This window comes from Schistocerca cancellata, chromosome 1 (assembly GCF_023864275.1).
Source record: "Schistocerca cancellata isolate TAMUIC-IGC-003103 chromosome 1, iqSchCanc2.1, whole genome shotgun sequence".
Lineage (NCBI taxonomy): Eukaryota > Metazoa > Arthropoda > Insecta > Orthoptera > Acrididae > Schistocerca > Schistocerca cancellata.
The window spans coordinates 777,543,820-777,569,211 of record NC_064626.1 but is presented as its reverse complement, the minus strand read 5'-3'; the positions used below and the strand labels follow the sequence as shown (position 1 = coordinate 777,569,211).

The 25,392-nt window shown below is 44.1% G+C and overlaps 1 protein-coding gene across 1 annotated transcript in view; it reads left to right on the top strand.

The window, feature by feature from the left end:
- LOC126187393 (waprin-Thr1) overlaps positions 1 to 25,392 on the top strand; it is a 158,643-nt gene that overhangs the window by 121,775 nt on the left and 11,476 nt on the right. The window contains exons 2-3 of the mRNA XM_049928449.1: positions 18,118 to 18,195; positions 23,692 to 23,856. Of these exons, the coding sequence (XP_049784406.1) occupies positions 18,132 to 18,195; positions 23,692 to 23,856 (229 nt within the window). The 5' untranslated portion in view covers positions 18,118 to 18,131. The remainder of the gene's footprint in view (positions 1 to 18,117; positions 18,196 to 23,691; positions 23,857 to 25,392) is intronic.

The window sequence follows — 25,392 nt, the reverse complement described above, 5'->3', positions numbered from 1 at the left end:
GAACACTCATCAAACTGTTGTCCTAAAAATCATAGGAAAATACAAGAAACCAAACTTTTTCGCAGCTATATACAGTATGTGTCTCCCACTGAGGAACTACAAACAGATATTTTTGAATACATCTCTTCACATGTCCCAGAAAACGTAAGAGGAGACTTAAATCCTAGATCCACTGTTTTTTACCAGAAAACCATTAACAAAAACGGTGATTTTGTCGTTGCAACTCTAAACGATAAACTGATCCATCCAGACAATAACTCACCTAATTTCATCAATCACACTGGAACAGCCATAACTGATCACACCCAAGATCGCTAGTCACTGCAGCGAGATGGGAATAGGTGATAGCATTTCCAGCGATCATCTGCCTATCATTGTAGGAACAACACCTGTCATTCACGTAAAACACGACAATAACAAAAGGAAAAAATTCATTGATTCCAAAAAGCTAAACGTAGAAAACTTCAGAATAGGATTTTTTAAACAAAAAACCGAACACAGCAGCCGTTGATACTATGGAAGACCTTAACAACTATAACCAGCTAATTGTCTAAGCGATAGTATCTTTGTAGACAGACTTCCTACACACATTATCAACCTTGTCGTGGAAAAAAGAAAATTATATAGCTAAATCAAACGAAAACCTAATGAAAGGACTAAAACAGAATGGAACCGTCTAAATAACCAAGTCAGATCCGAAATTTCCTAATTCAGAGCAAACTGATGGGAAAGTGAGTCACAAGGACTTGACCCACGTAACCTCACTCTCTTTTGGAACACGTTCAAGCGAATCAAGGGCAAAACCGTCACCGAAGAACCGCTTCTAAACATCGGTGACCACATCACGGTAGTCGAAAGAGAGGAGGCTGAAATATTCCGCGATTTACTCGAAAAAGTCCACGATCATCCACAAAACTCCAAATTTGGCGATAACGACGAGGAAATAATTACTCGAGAACTTCCTTTTCTACTAAATAGAAACACCACACCAACCGATCATTCACTGTTGAAAGAAATAACGGGTTAGCCTCTGCTATACTAAGAGGCAAAAATACAACTCCTGGAAATGACTGCACTGGACGATTTCAGCTCATATTACTCCTAACGCAGGAACTTGCTCATATGCTACATCTATTTAATGCAGTCTTCATTTAAAAAACTGTGTCAACTCAATGCAAACATGCAAACATTATAATTATTCGGAAACCTTGAAAACAATAAAAAATGGTTCAAATGGCTCTGAGCACTATAGGACTTAACATCGGAGGTCATCAGTCCCCTAGAACGTAGAACTACTTAAACCTAACTAACCTAAGTACATCACACACATCCATGCCCGAAGCAGGATTCGAACCTGCGACCGTAGCAGTCGCGCGGTTCCGGACTGAAGCGCCTAGAACCGCTCGGCCACCGCGGCCGGCGGAAAACAATCCTAACTGATGTAGACCTATAGCGTTGCTTCCAGTAATTGGCAAACCCTTACAAGCAATAATCAACAACCGATTACAACAATGTGGAGAAGACAGCAACATTATACGATAAGAGCAATCTGGTTTCAGAAACAATCATAACACTGCTGATCCATTACTAAGACTAACTAGCAAAGTAACAAAAGCCTGCAACGTAAAACGTGCGACTGCTGCCCTCATTGGACATAGGACGCGCCTTTCGTAAGATATGGCACACAGGACTTCCTCACAAAATGCTGAAGTACAACTTACCGCCCGACATTGTGCAATTGACAGCAAACTTCACTGGAAACGGAAAAGTACAGGAACGAGTTGGTGATGAAGTGTCATCTTGAATGAGATTTTCACTCTGCAGCGGAGTGAGCGCTGATATGAAACTTCCTGGCAGATTAAAACTGTGTGCCGGACCGAGACTCGAACTCGGGTCCTTTGCCATTCGCGGGCAAGTGCTCTACCAACGGAGCTACCCAAGCACGACTCACGCCCCCTCCTCACAGCTTTAGTTCCGCCAGTACCTCGTCTCCTACCTTCCAAACTTTACAGAAGCTCTCCTGCGAACCCTGCAGAACTAGCACTCCTGAAAGAAAGGATATTGCGGAGACATGGCTTAGCTACAGCCTGGGGGATGTTTCCAGAATGAGATTTTCACTCTGCAGCGGAGTGTGCGCTGATATGAAACTTCCTGGAAGATTAAAACTGTGTGCCGGTTCAGTTTCAAGTGTCATCTCGCTTCACACCCAGAGCGGGAATTCCTCAAGGAGCCGTTATCTCGTCGTTACATACGATGTATACAGTATATATCCTAAGACCCAGATGGCGGAATGAAGAAATAGCTCTATACGCTGATGACACCCCTTATTCGGTGCCATGTAGTGACCTGCAGTAAAATCAATGAACGGGGTAACAGCTACATCAGCAAACTTGGAATCTGAGTCAGTAAATGGAGGATCAGACTAAATCCAATCAAAAGCTAGCTTATTCTAATCAGGCACAGAAATTTTACCAATCGCCGACTACAGGACCCTCAGAAAATTCAAAATTCGACTCATTGCACAAGAAATCACTCCACAACCAAACGCAAAATATCTTGGAACTATCAATGTGAACACCTAAATTGGCAGAAAAACATATCCAGAAAAGTTAAACAAGCTGAAAGACGATCCAGCTTAATAAGTGTCATGAAAAACAGAACACGTGCAGTGAATCAACCAGTTATTCTTCTTACGTACAAAATTTTTGTCCGCTCCACTCTCGAATATGAATCTCAAGTATGGATCATGTCACCTAAACAAACGAAAAAAAAATTGTCTGCTGACCGGGCGGCATTTCGAATCTCCCATTTTGGACTCAACAGACTATGTCACAACGGACTTGCAAAATCACTCTTATAGCACGATCCTGTAATGTTTAAGTTACCGAAAATCAAATATGCATACTCTCCCTACGTCATCTCGAACAAGTATGCGACTCACTCCAAGAAAGTGCTCTGGATAACGAAGAAATCAAACAGCTCGTCTACAGAGCGAAAACGCTTACAAGGGTTTGGGATGATGTAGCAGTCCGACATACAAAAACAGCTGAATAAGGAGTAGTACTCCAATCAATTTCTACAGAAGGAGAGAATTCTCTACATCTACTAAATTTTCAGGATTTCAACTTTCTACAGAATGGTACAAAAAATTCTCTTTATAAATAAAAAAATTTCAGAATGCTAAAGCATCAAGGCCACTAAGGTAATAAGATAAATAAGCCATAGCAACGGGCAACCAATCCCTGCAGAAGTTTTTACGATGGCAGGTTTTCGCCTCACCCGTAAGGCGAATGCTGGGATTTCGAATAAAGAAAACATAAATAACATCTTCCTCCCACCTATCCATTCACCTGCAATAAAAAAATCTTACTAAATTAAATAAGCACCCAGTTACCCTAAATAAATTGTGTCACAACAGAACAAATTACAACGACTAACTGAAGAGGTCTATACTCTCCTACAGGCCAGTTTTGCTCTGTCTTAATTCTGTGCGGATATATTTATTGCCACAGTTGTTCCCTTAAATACGCACACATGTATGTTAAATTTGATACCATCTTACAGCCCACGAAATGAGAGCCGCTAAAAAGAATACGACAGAATTCATAAAGTCTGATCAAAAGATAGGTACAATTATTAATGGACATTAATGCGGCGTGTGTCCAGCCTTCGCCTCTATGACAACTTGAACGCCGCTGGGGACACTTTCAGTGAGGTATCTGAACGTCTGTACAGGAGTGACAGGCAGTTCTTCCTCTGGAGCCAAGAGCAGAGAAGATAGTGACATCGAATGCTGGGGTCTGCAGAGAGATCAGGTCAGGCCTATAGACAAACCACTCCACTCAGGAACGTTATTTCTGTTTGGGAGTGGAACAGGGAGAGAAGATGCTAGTTGTGGTACGAGGTACCTTCCGCCACGCACCATATGATGGATTGTTGTTGTTGTGGTCTTCAGTCCTGAGACTGGTTTGATGCAGCTCTCCATGCTACTCTATCCTGTGCAAGCTTCTTCATCTCCCAGTATCTACTGCAACCTACATCCTTCTGAATCTGCTTAGTGTATTCATCTCTTGGTCTCCCTCTACGACTTTTACCCTCCACACTGCCCTCCAATGCTAAATTTGTGATCCCTTGATGCCTCAAAACATGTCCTACCAACCGATCCCTTCTTCTAGTCAAGTTGTGCCACAAACTTCTCTTCTCCCCAATCCTATTCAATACTTCCTCATTAGTTACGTGATCTACCCACTTTATCTTCAGCATTCTTCTGTAGCACCACATTTCGAAAGCTTCTATTCTCTTCTTGTCCAAACTAGTTATCGTCCATGTTTCACTTCCATACATGGCTACACTCCATACAAATACTTTCAGAAATGACTTCCTGACACTTAAATCTATACTCGATGTTAACAATTTCCTCTTCTTGAGAAACGCTTTCCTTGCCATTGCCAGTCTACATTTTATATCCTCTCTACTTCGACCATCATCGGTTATTTTACTCCCCAAATAGCAAAACTCCTTTACTACTTTAAGTGTCTCATTTCCTAATCTAATTCCCTCAGCATCACCCGACTTAATTCGACTACATTCCATTATCCTCGTTTTGCTTTTGTTGATGTTCATCTTATATCCTCCTTTCAAGACACTGTCCATTCCGTTCAACTGCTCTTCCAAGTCCTTTGCTGTCTCTGACAGAATTACAATGTCATCGGCGAACCTCAAAGTTTTTATTTCTTCTCCATGAATTTTAATACCTACTCCGAATTTTTCTTTTGTTTCCTTTACTGCTTGCTCAATATACAGATTGAATAACATCGGGGAGAGGCTACAACCCTGTCTTACTCCTTTCCCAACCACTGCTTCCCTTTCATGCCCCTCGACTCTTATAACTGCCATCTGGTTTTTGTACAAACTGTAAATAGCCTTTCGCTCCCTGTATTTTACCCCTGCCACCTTCAGAATTTGAAAGAGAGTATTCCAATTAACATTGTCAAAAGCTTTCTGTAAGTCTACAAATGCTAGAAACGTAGGTTTGCCTTTTCTTAATCTTTCTTCTAAGATAAGTCGTAAGGTCAGTATTGCCTCACGTGTTCCAACATTTCTACGGAATCCAAACTGATCTTCCCCGAGGTCGGCTTCTACTAGTTTTTCCATTCGTCTGTAAAGAATTCGCGTTAGTATTTTTCAGCTGTGACTTATTAAACTGATAGTTCGGTAATTTTCACATCTGTCAACACCTGCTTTCTTTGGGATTGGAATTATTATAATCTTCTTGAAGTCTGAGGGTATTTCTCCTGTCTCATACATCGTGCTCACCAGATGGTAGAGTTTTGTCATGACTGGCTCTCCCGAGGCCATCAGTAGTTCAAATGGAATGTTGCCTACTCCCGGGGCCTTGTTTCGACTCAGGTCATTCAGTGCTCTGTCAAACTCTTCAAGCAGTATCTTATCTCCCATTTCGTCTTCATCTACATCCTCTTCCATTTCCATAATATTGTCCTCAAGTACCTCGCCCTTGTATAAACCCTCTATATACTCCTTCCACCTTTCTGCCTTCCCTTCTTTGCTTAGCACTGGGTTGCCATCTGAGCTCTTGATATTCATACAAGTGGTTCTCTTCTCTCCAAAGGTCTCTTTAATTTTCCTGTAGGCAGTATCTATCTTACCCCTAGTGAGACAAACCTCTACACCCTTACATTTGTCCTCTAGCCATCCCTGCTTAGCCATTTTGCACTTCCTGTCGATATCATTTTTGAGACGTTTGTATTCCTTTTTGCCTGCTTCATTTACTGCATTTTTATATTTTCTCCTTTCATCAATTAAATTCAATATTTCTTCTGTTACCCAAGGATTTCTATTAGCCCTCGTCTTTTTACCTACTTGATCCTCTGCTGCCTTCACTACTTCATCCCTCAGAGCTACCCATTCTTCTTCTACTGTATTTCTTTCCCCCATTCCTGTCAATTGTTCCCTTATGCTCTCCCTGAAACTCTGTACAACCTCTGGTTCTTTCAGTTTATCCAGGTCCCATCTCCTTAAATTCCCACCTTTTTGCAGTTTCTTCAGTTTCAATCTGCAGTTCATAACCAATAGGTTGTGGTCAGAATCCACATCTGCCCCAGGAAATGTCTTACAATTTAAAACCTGGTTCCTAAATCTCTGTCTTACCATTATATAATCTATCTGATACCTTTTAGTATCTCCAGGATTCTTCCAGGTATACAACCTTCTTTTATGATTCTTGAACCAAGTGTTGGCTATGATTAAGTTATGCTCTGTGCAAAATTCTACAAGGCGGCTTCCTCTTTCATTCCTTCCCCCAAATCCATATTCACCTACTATGTTTCCTTCTCTCCCTTTTCCTACTTTTGAATTTCAGTCACCCATGACTATTAAATTTTCGTCTCCCTTCACTACCTGAATAATTTCTTTTATCTCGTCATACATTTCATCTATTTCTTCATCATCTGCAGAGGTAGTTGGCATATAAACTTGTACTACCGTAGTAGGCATGGGCTTTGTGTCTATCTTGGCCACAATAATGCGTTCACTATGCTGTTTGTAGTAGCTAACCCGCACTCCTATTTTTTTATTCATTATTAAACCTACTCCTGCATTACCCCTATTTGATTTTGTATTTATAACCCTGTAATCACCTGACCAAAAGTCTTGTTCCTCCTGCCACCGAACTTCACTAATTCCCACTATATCTAACTTTAACCTATCCATTTCCCTTTTTAAATTTTCTAACCTACCTGCCCGATTAAGGGATCTGACATTCCACGCTCCGATCCGTAGAACGCCAGTTTTCTTTCTCCTGATAACGATGTCCTCCTGAGTAGTCCCCGCCTGGAGATCCGAATGGGGGACTATTTTACCTCCGGAATATTTTACCCAAGAGGACGCCATCATCATTTAATCATACAGTAGAGCTGCATGTCCTCGGGAAAAATTACGACTGTAGTTTCCCCTTGCTTTCAGCCGTTCGCAGTACCAGCACAGCAAGGCCGTTTTGGTTAATGTTACAAGGCCAGATCAGTCAATCATCCAGACTGTTGCCCCTGCAACTACTGAAAAGGCTGCTGCCCCTCTTCAGGAACCACATGTTTGTCTGGCCTCTCAACAGATACCCCTCCGTTGTGGTTGCACCTACGGTACAGCCATCTGTATCGCCGAGGCACGCAAGCCTCCCCACCAACGGCAAGGTCCATGGTTCATGGGGGGGATGATGGATTACGGAGTATGTATGTAGGTGTAGATGTTATTGTCCACAAACCATCGCGTCACAGATGCTGTTTTGGTTCAAATGGCTCTGAGCACTATGGGACTTAACATCTGAGGTCATCAGTCCCCTAGAACTACTTAAACCTAACTAACCTAAGGACATCACACACATCCATGCCCGAGGCAGGATTCGAACCTGCGACCGTAGCAGTCGCGCGGTTCCGGACTGAAGCGCCTCGAACCGCTCGGCCACACAGGGGCCGGCAGATGCTGTTTTATCGCAGGGTGCACTGCCATGCTCATACAAACATCATCCTCTCCGAACTGTTCCCCTACTTTGCACAGTACACAATGTTGTAAAATATGTTAATACCCTTCCGCATTTTATCGTTTTGTTAAGCTCTATATAGGGACCACTCCCTAACCACGATAAAACAACTCTCTACCGTAACATCACTTCTCCATACCTCACTGTTGGTCTTACACATGACGGCAGGTAACTTTCTCCACGCATCCGTCAAACCTCCACGCATCCGTGAAACCCAAACCCATCAGATTGCCAAAGGGTAGAGCCCGATTCAGCACTCCAAACTGCTCTTCTCCAGTCATTTTAGCATTGACTACAGAAATGTGTAATTTGCGAGGAGCTGTACGACCACCATTCCCCAGTTCTTTAACGGCCTAAGTATAGTCATTGTGCTAACTGGACTGGTGGTAGCCGATTGGAACTCACGAGTGATTCCTTCCGCTGATTTCACACCATTTCTTACAAGAACCCTTCCTAGTGCTCGACAGTCCCTGTCCGTCAATGCATAAGGTCTGCTTGGATTTGCTTTAGCTGTCGTTTCTCGCTTTTCCACTTTACAGGCACATCGCCAATAGTCGACTTTAGCAGCTGTAGAATAGATTTATTACTCAGGTGACATCCAAAGGCTAGTCCACGTTCTAACTCATTGAGCTCTCCTGATCGACACGTTCTGTGTAATTGCTTCTCTGTTGACAACACCATACTCCCCGCCTCCTTTTATACTGGTTGCCTAACCTCTTGTGACAAATAGTGGTCGATTGTGCGTTACATAGGGGTGTCTAGAAACTGTTGTCAGATAGTGTATTTCTAGGCCACTCTGTGACAATAATTTTAGAGCTCTGCCTCCTTAAAACGAACAGGAAAATAAAATTTGGAAAAGCTGTCATAGATGCACTGGAGTCTGTAGTATATCACCGTCGGCCGAGCCCGTGGTCTCGTCCGTTTGGCTATCTTGTACGTCAGAGCTGGGGGAAGGGAACCTGTAGATGATGGATCGGTCTTTCTGTAATTCTAAATGGACTGTGTTCGTCACTTACCTCGAGGACCTAAAGGCTAGCCACATTCCCATGACGCCACATGTTTCCCAGCTTCTTTTGGCAACAAAATCTGAAAAGTCAAACAAAAGCTGAAAAGTCCTAGCAGGAGGCAGCATCTCCACAGGAGTTCCGCTAGCAGCAGTTGACCAGAGGCGTACAGGGCAAGTCATGTGGGCCGATCCGCTCTTGCGGGAACGAAGCCACGTAGGCAGCCGCTAGTCCAGTCTCTTATAGTGGGGTGGCTGAGGTACTACCAGTGGTACGTAGCTGCTGTTTGGATTACGACCCTGCCTTGGATACTGACTTCCTCGTTTCCACTGTCACTTCCTATTCAGTGTCCAACTCACAACTTTGGCTTTGGTTACGGATTACGCGTTCGTATCGGGAGCAGGCAGAAAAGTGATCCGATCATCGCTGTCATTATTCTGTGCGCTCCCGATACGAATGCGTAAACCGTAACCAAAGCCAAAGTCGCCGTGAACTGGGCACTGAATGGAAAGCAATGGTGGGAACAAGAAAGTCAGTGTCCAAAGCAGAGTCGCTATTCGAATAGCAGCAAGGAGTAACCGGTAGTAACTCATGCAGTGTATTGTATTAGAAAGGTGCAAGAGTAAGATTAAAATTCTGGATGAAAGGATATCAGCGATAAGATTTAAAAAAATGGTTCAAAAGGCTCTGAGCCCTATGGGACTTAACATCTGAGGTCATCAGTCCCCTAGAACTTAAAACTACTTAAACCTAGCTAACCTAAGGACATCACATGCATCCATGCCCGAGGCAGCATTCGAACCTGCGACCGTAGCGGTCGCGCAGTTCCAGACTGAAGCGCCTAGAACCGCTCGGCCACTTCGGCCGGCCCGATAAGATTCGCTGATGACTTTAATATCCTCAGTGAAAGTGAAGAAGAATTCCAGGATCTGTTGAATGGAGTGAACAGTCTAATGATTACAGATTATGGATGAGAGTAAATCGAAGAAAGATGAAAGTAATGAGAAGAAGCAAAACTTAATATCGGAAATGGGAATCACGAAATAAATGAAGTTAAGGAATTCTGCAACCTAGGAAGCAAAATAATCCATGATGGGTGGAGCAAGGAAGACATTAAAAGCAGACTAGCACAAAGGGCATCCTGGCCAAGAGAAGTCTACTAGTATCAAACATACGTCTTAATTCGAGGAAGTAAATAAAAATTACCTTCACTAAAAATTACATAAGACAGAATTAAACTATCTAGAATCTACGTTTGGGGCACAGCACTGTATGGTAGTGAAACAAGGACTGTGGGAAAATCGGAACAGAAGAGAATCGAAACATCTGAGATGTGGTGCTCCAAAAGAATGTTGAAAACTAGACAGACTGATAAGGTATGAGAAGGTTCTCTGCAGAATCGGAGGAATAGAAATATATGGAAAACACCGGAAATAAGAAGGGACAAGTTAACAGCACATCTCTTAAGACATCAAGGAATAACCCCATGGTATTGGAGGGAGCTGTAGAGGGTAAGAACTGTAGAGGAAGGCGGAGATTGAAATAGATCCAACAAATAGTTGAAGACGTAGATTACAATTGCTATTCTGAAATGAAAAGGTTGGCGCAGGCGAGGAATTCGTGACGGGCCGCATCAAACCAGTCAGAAGATTAAAAAAGAAGCACAAGACCTAACTATCGGCTGCCTGCATGACCTTGATCCCACGAGAGCGGATCTGCCCACGTCACATGCCCGTACACTCCTCGTGGCGAACGTCGATCTCAAGATGCAGCGCCTCTGAGCTGCAATCGATATCAGTCGCTGGCGGGGTTACTTAATAGGTGTTACACACTTGATGTCTAGCGGCCGGATTCTGCAAGTAGTTGTATTCCTACAGGGCATTTATTAGTGGTGTGGAAGTAGTGAGTGTTTTAACCCTGTCTAACGGGTAAATACAACGCTGGCGATCCTTATTGAGACTGATTTAGTAGCGTAGCAGCGCCGAGGATTGATACAGGTTTCCGAGAAAATATGTGGAGCAAAATACGTCACGTGTTTTGTCTCATGTATCACGCATTGCTAGGTGTGTGGATTCTGACCGCGGCCGCCAACAGGACTCCGTGAAAGCTCTGAGGACGACATGAAAGTAACATCACAAGTTCATTCCCAAATTTGCAGGCATCAGATCTGTGACTCGTTCTGACTGGTTTTCTGATGTGCATAAGAGATGTCGACAATCGCGATGAGGCATTTCACACCCGAACCAGCGCATAACTTAGGGCGCCGCTGTTCCGGCCTTCTTGAAATTGCTCAGGTAATCCCACGATACTGACTGGGCTCTCAAACATCTCTGGACTACTGAAAGTGCTAGAGGTGATGGCTTACGGACCCAGGGTACTGTCACCGACGTTAACCACCTGTGAGTGTGTGTGTGTTCGCGCGTGTTTGCTGACGTGATGCTGGAATTAATCTCACTGCCCCCGCTCATGTCCCCGAGCATATGGCGTGTCGGGCTACCCGTACCTCCCTGTGGCGATACACGCCTCGTCGGCAAACAGAGGAGCCTGCCGCTGGGGGAGCTATCGCGCGTGACGCGCATCCAGTTCCGAGGGGCCGCCCGTTCAATATTCTCGGTACACGCGGTGAGATCAGGCGCCGATAACGACAGATAACAGTTTAATATACTGACTAAACAGAATTAACTCGACGGAAGTTCATCATAAATAATGACGAAATCAAATGGAACAAATTTGACAATTCTCGTATATATTCATTCAAGATCCGGTAGGGGTAATTTGTTATTTTCGTTGACTTTCGCTATTTCTGCAGTTACATGTTTCATTACTTGTGTCCAGAAATTTAGCAATTTCAACTTCTTCCTTTTCATTATTTGAGTAAAGAATTTTTATAACTTGTCGAGTACTATGAGAAGTCCTGAGTCTTGTAAAAATGTAATGGTACTCCATGTGCCTTGTACCATTTGTTAATATTTTCAAATACGCCTCCGGAAAAAATGCAACAACCTCAAGGACAAGGGCGTTATATTAACAAGTGAGACGACAGGTGGTTCATCTGCGCACGGTAACGCCTATATAAGACAAAAAGTGTCTGGCGCAGTTGTTAGATCTGTTGCTGCTGCTACAATGGAAGGTTATCCCGATTTAAGTGAGTTTGAACGTGGTATTATAGTCGGCGCACGAGCGATGGGCCACAGCATCTCCAAGGTAGCGATGAAATGGGGATTTTTCCGTTCGACCATTTCACGAATGTACCGTGAATATCAGGAATCCAGTAAAACATCAAATCTCCGACATCGCTGCGGCCGGAAAAAGATCCTACAAGAACGGGACGAACGAAAATCGTTCAACGTGACAGAAATGCAACCCTTCCGCAAATTGCTGCAGATTTCACTGCTGGGTCATCAACAAGTGTCAACGTGCGAATCATTCAACGAAACATAATCGATATGGTCGTTCGGAGCCGAAAGCCCACTCGTGTACGCTTGATGACAGCAAAACACAAAACTTTACGCCTCGCCTCGGCCCGTCAGCAACGACATTGGGCCGTTGATGACTGGAAACATGTTGCCTGGTCGGACGAGTCTCGTTTCAAACCGTATCGAGCGGATGGACGTGTACGGGTATGGAGACAACCCCATGAATCCATGGACCCTGCATGTCAGAAGGGGATTGTTCAACGTGGCGGAGGCTGTATAATGGTGTGGGGAGTGTGCAGTTGGGGTGATGTAGGACCCCTGATACGTCTAGATATGACTCTGACAGGTGACACGTACGTGAGCATCCTGTCTGAATACCTGTTTCCATTCATGTCCATTGTGCTTTCCGACTGACTTGGGCATTTCCAGCAGCACAATGCGACACCCCACATGTCAAGATTTGCTACAGAGAGGCTCCAGGAACACTCTTCTGAGTTTAAACACTTCCGCTGCCACCAAGCTCCCCAGATATGAACATTATTGAACATATCTGGGATACCTTGCAACGTACTGTTCAGCAGAAATCTCCACACCCTCGTACTCTTACCGATTTACGGACAGGCCTGCAGGATTCATGCTGTCATTTCCCTTTAGCATTACTTCAGTCATTATCCGAGTGCAAGTCATGTCGTGTTGCGGCACTTTTGTCTGCTCGCAGGGGCCCTTCACTATATTAGGCAGGTGCACCGGTTCCTTTGACTCTTCAGTGTAGGAGTGTATGATAACAAATTGAGATCAAATGAAACACACATGTCACAGTAAAGGGTTCAGGAACAGTCGCATCAATACACAGTGTGTACTCCCATCCCCACCCCTCCCCCGCCATTTCAGGTGGCAACGCAGACATGAAGTCTCGTATCCAGACGATCATAAAGGTCATAAAGGTGCCGAATGGCATCCTGCGGCAGATTGTCCCAAAGTATCTCGCTCTCTTTGTTGCAATGGTTCTTGCGGATCTTAGGGAAAGAGCAGGCTCCTGCTTTATCATGTGCCATACGTGTCCAGTTGGCTAGAGACCTGGTGACCTTGCTCGCCCTGTGGCAGATGCCGTACACTACGAAAAACCGCTTCACCCTCCTGTTGAAAAAATGGGTAATACGGGGATCCTGTGTAATGTAGTGGGTAGTGATTCCGTTGCCCTGCAGAAAAACCTAGCGAGACGGTGAGTTTGACTGATGGCTCCCACGTCATAAAACATGTGATGCGACTTGAGTGTCGTGGATGAATGTATTCTGGACTACGTAGCTCAGCAGATCTGCACCATATACATATTATTTTGTTATAGTTGTAGCTTTTATTTTAAATGGTTTTAGATTTAACCATCTCTTTGCATAGAAACCCCCTCTGAACGTGTATTACTATTGTATTGCAATACTTTCAGCCTGAAGATGATCTAAATTTTAGACCGAGACCAAATAGTTGCCAATCAAAATCAATATCTATTGCGATCGAGGCTGTTTTACTGAAATTTTAGTACACGTGTACGTCCATTACTCGCATAAAGATAAAACCTACTCTCATCACTGAAGACAACAGGACGCCGTTTCACTCTCCAGTCAACCGTTTCACGACACCAGAGAAGCCATGTTTGGAGGTGTCGTCATCCCAGTAGTAGCGTCGCCAGAGTCACGCGTCATCTTAACTTGCTGCAGACAGATGGTTCCTGATGAGACAGCAGGTCCAACATGTGCCTGGATTTCGTCCCTGGCTGATGTTCGATCAGCCACCGCTGCTCACACAGTGCGTCAGTCTTAAAGGGTCTGCACTACGTGGACACCCAGAACCTGGCTTACTAATGTGGAATCCACCATAGACCACTACCGAAAGCAACGACTCATCGCCAATACACAGTGGCTAACAAGTGCAGCAGTCCATCGACACGCCCATTCAACTTACCCTGCGCCAGCAATGCGACCCCGTTCAGACGGCTGAAGCTGTCCAACAGGAGCACCTGCCGGTCGGTGGGGCATGATTGTACGTTAGAACGAAAGTTGCAAATACTGTTCACCTCTGAACTTAGCACAGTTAGTGCTTGCGGAATAAAAACACAAGGTGCACAGAGAGGCCTTCTGAGCGTCACCTGGTTGCCGATTACCGTGACAAATGAATCACTAACACTACAATCCCTCATTATGCACACACACTGTAAGACAAAAAAAAAGACCACTGCGAAGTAATTATGCAAACTGGGCCAAGATCGATAAATGTGATGTACATGTACAGACGAACAGATGATTACAATTTCAGAAAAAGGGGATGATTTATTTAAGAGATAATGCTCCACAGACTGATCAAGACAGTAACACGACGGGCCACCTCTGGCCTTCATGCAAGCAGTTGTTGTGCTTGGCATTGATTTATACCGTTGTTTGATATGCGCCAGAGGGCTGTCGTGCCAAATTCTGTCCAACTGGCGCGTTACGTCGTTGGAGAGTAATCCGGCGGCCTTGCTGGCCAAGGCATCGTTTGGCAACCACGAAGACAAGCTGTGGAAATTCTCGCCGCGTGCGGGAGGACATTATCTAGCTGAAATGAAGTTAGATGGAGGGCAACAAAGCGGGACGCAAAATATCGTCGAGGTGTGTTGTGTGGATGCCGCGGATTACAACAAAAGGGGTCCTGGGATGAAAAGAAATGTCATCCCAGACAATTACTCCTGGGCCGTATGGTGGACGACAGTCTGGTTGGTATCCTGCCGCTGTCCGGGCGTCTCTATACACGTCGTCGCTGGTCGTTTGGGCTCAGTTCGAGGCGGGACTTATCACTGATGACAGTTCTACTCTAGTCAATGAGATTCCAGGCCGAGGACAAGTCTGGAGACGCGGTGTATTACCAACCTGACTGCCACCTGCAATACGACCCGGCGACAAGGAGTGATGGTCAGTGATGCTTATTCTTTTCCTAGGAGGACTCCTTTGGTTGTCATACGCGACACCCTTACGACACAGCAGTACGTCGGCGGTATTCTACGCCCCGTTTTGTTGCCCCTCACGGAAAGCCAACCTGGACTTGTGTTTCAGCAAGATAATGCCGGTCCACACACGGTCTCCGGATCTTTTGTGGTATCGATAGCTACGACGCCACGTCGTGAGTGCGCTCTGCTAGGCTGGCACTGCGACACCGACACCGACGACAGCGCCCTCTAGCCGGCGCTGTGGAGCTCTACGAGCGCCGCTCCAGATTCTGCCCATTTGATTCCGAGCAGACGACCAACCGACATTGTTTCTATTTCATAGTGGGCGAGCCATTACATATTTTGCCTGTGTAACTTCTGTTAGCGTTGATACCTGTACGGCTTCGCACTTACGTGCCCATCTCAGCCAAAGTTACGTAAGCCTAATGTAATCCTAATTCTTCGTATACTAAAGGTGATTTAAATTTAAACGCAGTACCGAAGCGTTTCACCTTTTCCTGCTCCTACTCACTTCCTACATTCGGCCTACCCTTCAGTTTACAGGAGCAGACCCACGCGCTTCCTTCCAGGCGGAATACAAAACTTTTCCTAATCTACTGGAACGTTTGGAGCATTATGGATAGCACCTTCCAACCAACTCGGAATTTTGACGATCAAACGCCCCTATTGGACAGAATTTTGGCACGACATCCCTCAGGTGGGTCTTCAGCAACTGCAACAGTCAAAGCTAAGCCGAATAACTGCTTGCATAAGGGTCAGCGGTGGACCAACATCTTATTGACTCGCTCAATTTGCGAAGCTCTTTCTCTTGAATAAACATCCAATTTTTCTGAAATTGTAATAATTTGTTTGTATGTGCAACTACACAATACCTACGATTTCCGTCCCACTGGGATAATTCCTTCGTGATGAGTCCTTTTTTGTTTTTTGTCTTAGAGTGCTATTGAACACAATCCATGAGGATGCTGCATTTTTTTACTGCAGCGTATTTCATTACCTGCCTTTTCTGTAAGACATCTGGTAATTTTTTTTATAGCTACACTTATATAATCTATATTCATACTCTGCAAACCACAGAGGAGTCAACGACAGACAGTACTTCTCATTGCACCACATTCTGTTCGCGGGTGGAGCATGGGAAGAATATCTGCTAGAAGCCCTCGCGCCCACTATAATTAGTGTTATCTTGACTTCGCGGTCCATACCGTTACGATACGTACTTGGTCTAGGATTTTTCTAGATTCTTCACTTAATACTGCCTCTTGAAATTCTTGAATGCATGTTTTCACAGTGTAATCGTTTCTATTTTCAAGCGTTTGTCATTTCAGATATTTCAGTTGTTTTGTGACTATCCCGGCAGTCTAACAAATCTGTGACCAATAGTGCTGTCCTTCTTTTGTAAGCATTCATCCCCGGTTGGTCCTACTTGGTGTGAGACTCACGTAATTAAACAATATTCTAGAATGGCATTCACGGGTGCTGGTATATAGTATTCTTAGTAGATCGACTGTATTTTCCCAGTATACTATCAACGAACCCGTCTTCCACAAACTTTACCTACGACTAAGCCTATGTGATGATTCAGTTTCATATGTCTACAAATTCTTAGACTCATTTGTATGAGATGATTGATCCAACTGTGGTTCACTGAAATTGAAGTCATTCGGTGCGAAGTTTTGCATTTTTTAGGTGCACTGTTTTTACATTTATGAACTTTTAAAGTAAGCTGCCACTTTTGCACAATTTTCAAATTTTATCAATACCTGAATGGTTATTTGTACATTAAGATATTATGGTTCAACAGTCAATATCGTTAGCCAAGCCAGAAAGTATTTCCGGTAGTAATAATTTACAGGCACTAATGTGACCAAACAATATCCCTGGAGTAACTGTCAAACTGTCAACAAAATATCGACATTAAGAGTATAATATGGCAACTGCATAAAGTAATAAGTCAGGTAAGATGGTAAGCAACCATTATTATTACAATAACACTAACAGAATGTAACGGAATAGACAGTGACAGAACCACCGATATCGCATGGATATCAAAACTATAAGAGCTATCCTGATGATGGAAATTCAGACGAAATAGGTGTATTGTAAAATAAAAGCGCCCAATCTTAGCAGCGTACTTTGAATTATAAATTATAATTATGCAATGTCCTTAAAAGACATCTACCACGCATCGGGCCCAGAAGAATATAAAATGTTACTGTTTCTCAACAACCAAATGCCTGCTGTGTCGATATTCGGAGCGCTACCTTCAAAATCAATACGTAGTCTATGATGTGTTTTCAGTGTAGTTTACATTCACGACGGATTGTCGAAGATTGGCCAGCAAACGATACAGAAACTCTTAGACAACTATTTTATGTGCGGTGCTGGAGGATGTTGCGTTAGGAAATCCAAACGAATGTATAAAGAAAATGAGTTGTTTTCAAGTGTAGAAATCCTTTGCAGTAGTTAATAGTTAAGCTGCAATAACGTTTTTGTAAATACATGCACATATGTTCAAAGTACAATAAATCTGGTTGCGTGGGCAAAGTCACAACCATTTCGTAGTAGCATCGTTTGAGGGACTGACCACAGCCGCAACTTCTTTACTTTCGGATTACCCGATCCAGCAAGGCGTTGAGGTGTTACGACACGGACTAGCATTCGAGAGGATGGCTGCTCGAATCTCTGCGTACCAAACAAGTTTTCTACTTGTCATGGATTTCTTAAAATGCGTAAGCCAGATGTCGGATTTAGTTTCCTATCTTTCCTGACAGAATTTGCGTTCCGTCTCTAGCGACCTCGTCGCTGAGGGAGCGCAAAAACTTATGTCCGTGCCTTTTCTTTGTGTCATTCACCATGTAAATTCCATCACAGAATGAAAATTTGTCGCGGCACAGCCTGTTATCGGGCTGGTTTACCTACCCAAAGAACGTCTCTGTTCTTTGATTGATTTCACTACCGTAAAAACTTGTATTTTCTCTAAGTTTTACTTTACAAAACATTGATTCTAATGGTAGTAATAAGGTTATAGTGGAGTGTGAACTTTCATCATTTATGTTCAATTATTTCTGACAGACATTCATTTTGTGACAGTGTACTCTTTTAAACTACCTATGAGTTACTCTCGCTGGATTTAATTATAATGTATTATGTACAACATTTTATTTTCAGAAACTTCACACAAGATGATACTCTCGGTGATTACAGTTGGCGTGCTCCTAGTGCTGGCGGAAGTTTCTGCTCAAGGGTGTAAGTATTTTAAGTTGATATGCCGGGACTATCTTCTAGAAATGTTCTTAGAGTAATAATTTTACCTACAATAGTTTCTTCTCTCATAGGGCACTGAACATCTCAGAAACAACGTATACACTGTACAACAAATAGTAATAGTTGATCACAAGTTAAAAATATTCCTGCTAAAAACATTATTCCGTACTTACGTTAATCTCCTGGAATAACATTTTCGACTTGAGTATTATTGTAACAGTAAGATAAGACAACCCTGAAATACATACGTTATGGTGACCGGTAAATGCGTTAGGTAATTACGGCGACGGATCGAAACGGAACTGTGTCTTTTTTAAGACCAGGAAAGATTAGTCGCAGTAAATGACACTTTGCCTTTCCATCGACAATATACGTTGTACTTATATACTCACGAACATAACTGTGCAACGAATCAATCTTCCTAATCGTGATATACACTGATGAGCTAAAACATTTTGTACAGTCTAGAGCCGCGCGACCGCTACGGTTGCAGGTTCGAACCCTGCCTCGGGCATGGAAGTGTGTGAGGAGGAGGAGATTAGTGTTTAACGTCCCGTCGACGACGAGGTCATTAGAGACGGAGCGCAAGCTCGGGTGAGGGAAGGATGGGGAAGGAAATCGGCCGTGCCCTTTCAAAGGAACCATCCCGGCATTTGCCTGAAGCGATTTAGGGAAATCACGGAAAACCTAAATCAGGATGGCCGGAGACGGGATTGAACCGTCGTCCTCCCGAATGCGAGTCCAGTGTGCTAACCACTGCGCCACCTCGCTCGGTGGAAGTGTGTGATGTTCTTAGTTAGGTTTAAGTAGTTCTTAGTTTTAGGGGACTGATGACCTCAGAAGTTAAGTCCCATAGTGCTCAGGGTCATTTGAACCATTTTTTGAAAACATTTTGACCACTGCCCACCGCGTGGTTGAACGCTTCCGAGTTGTGTTACGGGTACGTAAGACAATAAGAGAACGGGTGTAAGCGGAAGAGAGACGAATGGGCAGTCATTATAGCGAAGGTGCGGGCCGCAAATGCGGAAATTATTGATATAAGCGGATTTGACAAGGCACATTATTGTGGAGCTGCTGATGGAAACGAGAATCTCTGAAACGGCGAAGCTGGTTGCCTGTTGAACTACTAATGTCGTGAGTACCTTTGGAAAGTGGTTGAAGGGTGGTAAAATAGCGAGTAGGCCGTATGGTATTGGACGACTATGGCTCATCACAAAACGTGGAGGTCGGAGGATCCCCCACTGTGTAATCCAGGATGGCAGCGATCTGTGGCAGATCTGACGACAGAATACACCGCTGGTACAGGCACAAGTGTTTCGTAGCGCGCCGTTCAAACACAACTGTTGGACATCGAGCTCCACATCACACAACCCACTGCACGTTCCTGAGTTGACCCAACGACATAGTCAGTTATAGTTGAAGTGGGCACAGCATCACAGATTTTTCACCAGGGACTGATAGAGAGGTGTCGCCTGCCGAATGAATCGCATTTCTTGTTACGCCAGGACAATGGCTGGGTCCTTACATGCCGTCATCCAGGCGAATGGCTGCACGAAACATACACCGTGCCACAGATTCAGGACGGTGAGGATAGAATTATCCTATTGGGTACATTGAGCTGGGCCTCCATGCGATCTGTGTCATAAAGGAAGGCATCATGGCAGCAGCGAACATTATTGCGGACCACCTGCATCGAATCATGCTTGAAGTCTCTGTTTATGATGATGAGATCTTCCAGCAGGAAAACTGTCCGTGTTGTAAGGTCAGAATCGAGCTACAGTGGTTTGAGGGACATTTTAGTGAACTCACATTGACGTCTTAGCCAGCAGATGTGCCTGATCTGTACCCATTGGAACACATTTCGGGTGGCAGCTGCCTGTCCGTAAACCACCATCCCGTAATTTGCGGGAATTGCTTGACGTGTGCGTAGTCATCGGGTGCCACATACTTCTAGAATCCTGTCAAAGACTTTTAGAATCCATGACAAGCAGAATCTCTGTTGTACTGTGTTTGAAAATTGGAACAGCTATTGAACAGGTGACATTATGTTTTGGGTCATCGGTGTATGTTTTAGACACACGGCATCTCGGTCTACAGCACCCTTACGAAGATCTTTCAGACAAATGTTGCTGAAAAAAATCCATAAAAGTTTCAGCATGACTTAACATACCAGTTCTCCAAGATCACAGTCTCTCTCTCTCTCTCTCTCTCTCACACACACACACACACACACACACACACACAAACAATTCATTAAGACAGAGAAGACACAATGAGAAATATAAAATAGTACAGCAAAATTTGTAGCTGGCTGAAGCACTGAACTAACACGGTATGGGCCAGCTAATGTGGAAAACACTAAAACGGCTACCTAATAATTTGCGGTGGAGTCCGGCCAATTCCCAATACTTTAAAGCTTGAACGAAACTCGTCTCTTCATTAACATGTATCAAGATAAACATGAAAATGAACAGAGGCAATAACATATGGCTTGTATCTGTAGCACTGTTTGCACCCCTTCTGTCATCTTTAACGAATGCAACTTCAGTACCACATGCGAGAAATGGGGGCTTCGCTGAAACCGGAGGTGGCGTAACTACGAGAAGACAGAAACTTTGTGTGTAAGTCTTGTCTAAAAATAATAAAGGAAATGTGAAGAAGATTGAACACTACACAGATAAAATGTAACAATGTGTGGTATTTTGAACCTGCAAACCAGTAAGAGGCAGTAAGAGGAGCCACATGAAGTGGATCTTCCTCCACCGGTAGTTGGTCTGGAGGTGACCATAGCTCCACTCCACGAAGTATGGCTGATCCTAGGTGTGGTGGAGAATTTCCTTCGTTAGCAAACTGAAATTTCTGCGTACTCTCTCCCACAAACGGTTTCCCAGACTTTTATAATGCACCCCAATAATGTTTAGAATCTTTAACAAATTTGTTCTACTAGTAAAGCGTCATTTCAACATTACAGGACAGACGTCTGTGACCGTACATTATTCACGATACCATGGAATTATACCGTAGTTTGCTATGACTCGAGATAACATTGCTTGTGTTTATAGAGATGCTCTAATTCTCTCCCGTTCTTGCAATCACATTAGAAAACCAACGGCTGCCTCCTCAAGTGTCAGTCCTTTTTGTATAAAGGACTGGCCCAACTGCAATGTAAAATTTTGTATCCGCTAGGTGAGTACAGCAGAACGTTTCACGAAGTCAATGATAATAACACCTTGTGTCATGTCGACAAATTGTAACTAAAGGTAAAACACAGCAACCTTAAAACTTAAAGATTAACTGATTTCATTGTTTGGGCAAATTGATTCTAATTCATGTACGCTTTACGGAATGACACACGGAAACCTACGAGTTGGTTGTGATGTATCTCAGGTGATCAGTATGGCGAAGGGAGTTGTCCACATCTGTTTGCTTGCCAGCCTCGCCTGTTTTGGAGTTTAATATTTCTGTAATCACACCTCGTAGATTGAAACCGCCATTCTCGTTTTCTAGTTTATTAAAGTAATGGTAGCATTCGTTCATAAAATACGGGTGGTGTAATGGTAACCGCTCATAATCAGATATTTTATTTGTGTGATGTGTTTGTGAGAGAACGCTTTATATCTAAAGATGTTGTATCTGGATATTTACTTATTGTTGTCTGTATCATCTGTTGTCTACATGTTTGTTCAAAAATGGTTCAAATGGCTCTGAGCACTATGGGACTCAACTTCTGAGGTCATCAGTCCCCTAGGACTTACAACTACTTAAACCTAACTAACCTAAGGACATCACACACATCCATGCCCGAGGCAGGATTCGAACCTGCGACCGTAGCGGTCGCGTGGTTCCGGACTGTAGCGCCTAGAACCGCTCGGCCACTCTGGCCGGTACATGTTTGTAATAGGTCGTGTTCACACAATCTTTAGAACGTCTTACATGATGTAATTGATAACAAAGTTCTGTTTGAGAGTAGTACTAGTCGTAGAAAAATTACGTAGATAGTTATACTAATAACAGTAATAATGATTAAGTATTCTCAGCCGTAAGGCGTTCCTGGATGCGGATATGGAGCAGCAAGTGGTCAGCACACCACTCTCTTGGCCGTTGTCAGCTTTTTTGTGACAGGAGACGCTACTTCTCAACCAAGGCTCTCCTCATTTGCCCTCACAAGGGCTGGGTGTGCATCCTGAATGTCAACAGCGCTCTGTAGACTCCGACGGTCACCCACCCCAGTGTTAGCCAAACCCAACAGCACTTAACTTCGATGATCTGCTGGGAACCGGTGTTACCACTGCGGCTAGGTCGTTGGTATAAATATTGCTGAATCAAAACTTTGTGACCATCACAGGCGGCAATACTGAATGCATCGTAGTTCCCCTGCGGGCACGTGAAGCAGTACAAAAGGAGGAGTTGACTCGCACGATAGGTACAGTGCAGCCAGGCAGAGTTCGACAGGCGTAGGTGCCAGCACCATCGCAGATACACAAGACGTCCGCCAAGTAGCCTTGCACGCTATAGAGTGAGAGGCACGAAGTTCGCTCAGTCCTCATATGTGTCGGAGGGTGACCGCTTGTCTGTATAGAATCCACTAGTGAGGAACCTCGGGTCGGAATGCATGTCTATCAAAATTCCGTCAGATGACTGTATAGTAATGTACCAGGAGAGGCTTGATGGTACAGTAGTCGGCGGTTCTAGGTTTTTTTGTATTTCACTTATCACATCGAGTATTGATTTAAGTGCCGGGAAGTCGTTTCTGAAAGTATTTGTATGGAGTGTAGCCACGTATGGAAGTGAAACATGGACGATAAATAGTTTAGACAAGAAGAGAATAGAAGTTTTCGAAATGTGGTGCTACAGAAGAATGCTGAAGATTAGATGGGTAGATCATATAATTAATGAGGAGGTATTGAATAGAATTGGGGAGAAGAGGAGTTTGTGGCACAACGTGACTAGAAGAAGGGATCGGTTGGTAGGACATGTTCTGAGGCATCAAGGGATCGCCAATTTAGTACTGGAGGGCAGCGTGGAGGGTAAAAATCGTAGAGGGAGACCAAGAGATGAATACACTAAGCAGTAGGTACTGGGAGATGAAGAAGCTTGCACAGGATAGAGTAGCATGAATAGCTGCATCAAACCAGTCTCAGGACTGAAGACCACAACAACAAAAACTTCTTTCATCTGTGGAAATGTTTATTAACGTGAAAAATACCGAGTTGCACCTCGGCTCGGGGTCCACCTAAATCTGTAGGTCCCTTATACGGGCTGCGTTAGTTGTAATGTCGGAGGAAGACAGAGACACGCCACCTCCAATGCCTAGTAAAGCACGATGGTATTCAGTCCAACTTATGGAGTGATTGCACCTTTAAGTTTTTAACGCACCAGGAAGCGCTTTTTTCTTTGACGTAGACAGCGGTGCAAACGTGCACCGTGTGCGCCGCCTCTGGCGCTGGCCACTAAAGTGTCGCTTTGTGGTGTTGTCAGCGCGGCCCGGCCACTGCCCGCTGGCGTCGACGGTGAAGCAGTGCACGCCGCGCTGCACCAGCGACTGGCAGTGCCTGTCCTCGGCGGAGAAGTGCTGCCCCAACCTCTGCGGCTCGCAGTCCTGCGCCAGGCCCTCCTCCACCAGCGTCCAGGACAAGTACTCAGGTCAGTCCTCAAACGTGCCCTCTCGACAGAGAAACTTCTTCAAACGAATGATATTCCAGCTAAATTTCTTTCTTTCTTTCTTGGGACTTTTTCCCGCTCCAACGCGGGGTCGGCTTTGTTATGGCGGATTTGGCAGTGTTACTTTCAGAGGGTGGCCGAATGCCCTTCCTGCAGCCACCCCGAACCCCCCGGGACGAAAGTAGTGTACCACAGCTGTCTGCATCTAGTGTAAGTCATGAAAGAGCGCGAACGTTTTCAAATGTCTGTGAGTCGTGTAACTGAGGCGGAACTTGGGGAGCAGCCCGGTATTCACCTAGCGGGATGTGGAAAACCGCCTAAAAACCACATCCAGGCTGGCCGGCATACTGGCCCTCGTCGTTAATCCGCCAGGCGGATTCGATCCGGGGCCGGCGCGCCTACCCGAGTCCAGGAAGCAGCGCATTAGCGCTCTCGGCTACCCTGGCGGGTAAATGATATTCCAGCTAAATGACATTGCAAAATGTGAGTGCTTTAAGAGTTCAGAGTGCGTATTTTGTCGCGTCAAGAAGGGGCGTCCCAACGGCCTAATGCCTGTGATAAAAATTGTTTAGTGATCTGAAAAGATAAAAAACATCAGCAACAGTTATTCTCATTAAAAAAATAATATCTCAGGCCGTCATAGTTCAGTGACTCTCGAAGTTTAATGAAATTCTTACTCTGAAAAAAAAATGTAAAAACTAATGTAATCGGACTTTAATATTGGCGAATATATGTTCTTTCTCTATTACAAGAATGAGTAAGGAAAAGCGCACAAATGAAGCTTGACGTATAGTCTCTTTTCATAACTATGTTAATTAAAGAGATATTTTTGAAAAACGAATTTGACGTATCAGTACTAACTTCTCTTTTTCAAGTGGAAGTTTAGTAATTTTTGCTGCTGGTATCGTACTTCTAAAAGAGAAGAATCGACTGTATTTCATTCTTCGAAAGTCGATTAGTAATTTCGGAGACATTATAATATTTAGAGCTGTCGTGTCAGACTGGGGGGGGGTCCAACTTGACGCATCTACATCTACATGATTACTCTGCAATTCACATTTAAGTGCTTGGCAGAGGGTTCATCGGACCACAATCATACTATCTCCCTACAATTCCACTCCCGAACAGCGCGCGGGAAAAACGAACACCTAAACCTTTCTGTTCGAGCTCTGATTTCTCGTATAGACTGTGATTGCCGTAAGCTTAGTGACAACAGTGCATCCCAATTTAAGTTATACAATATAGCACTGAAGATGGTCACTCAGTGACAGAAAATCGATTTTGCGATAGTAAAAAATATACGACCAATGCTGTCTCTTTTTTCAAGTATATCAGTTAGTACTTCCTCTAGGAGCGCCGTTAAAACTCACAAAATCACAAAAAGAACTGAAGAAGTCTAGTCATGCTGATAAGCTAATTGAAATTGGTAAATGAGCCCAGGATCAGGATGTGTTTCGAGTGATCACGAGAAAAGAGGGGACATTTGTAGTGTCTCTTTTTTGTTTTCGTAAAGGTTTA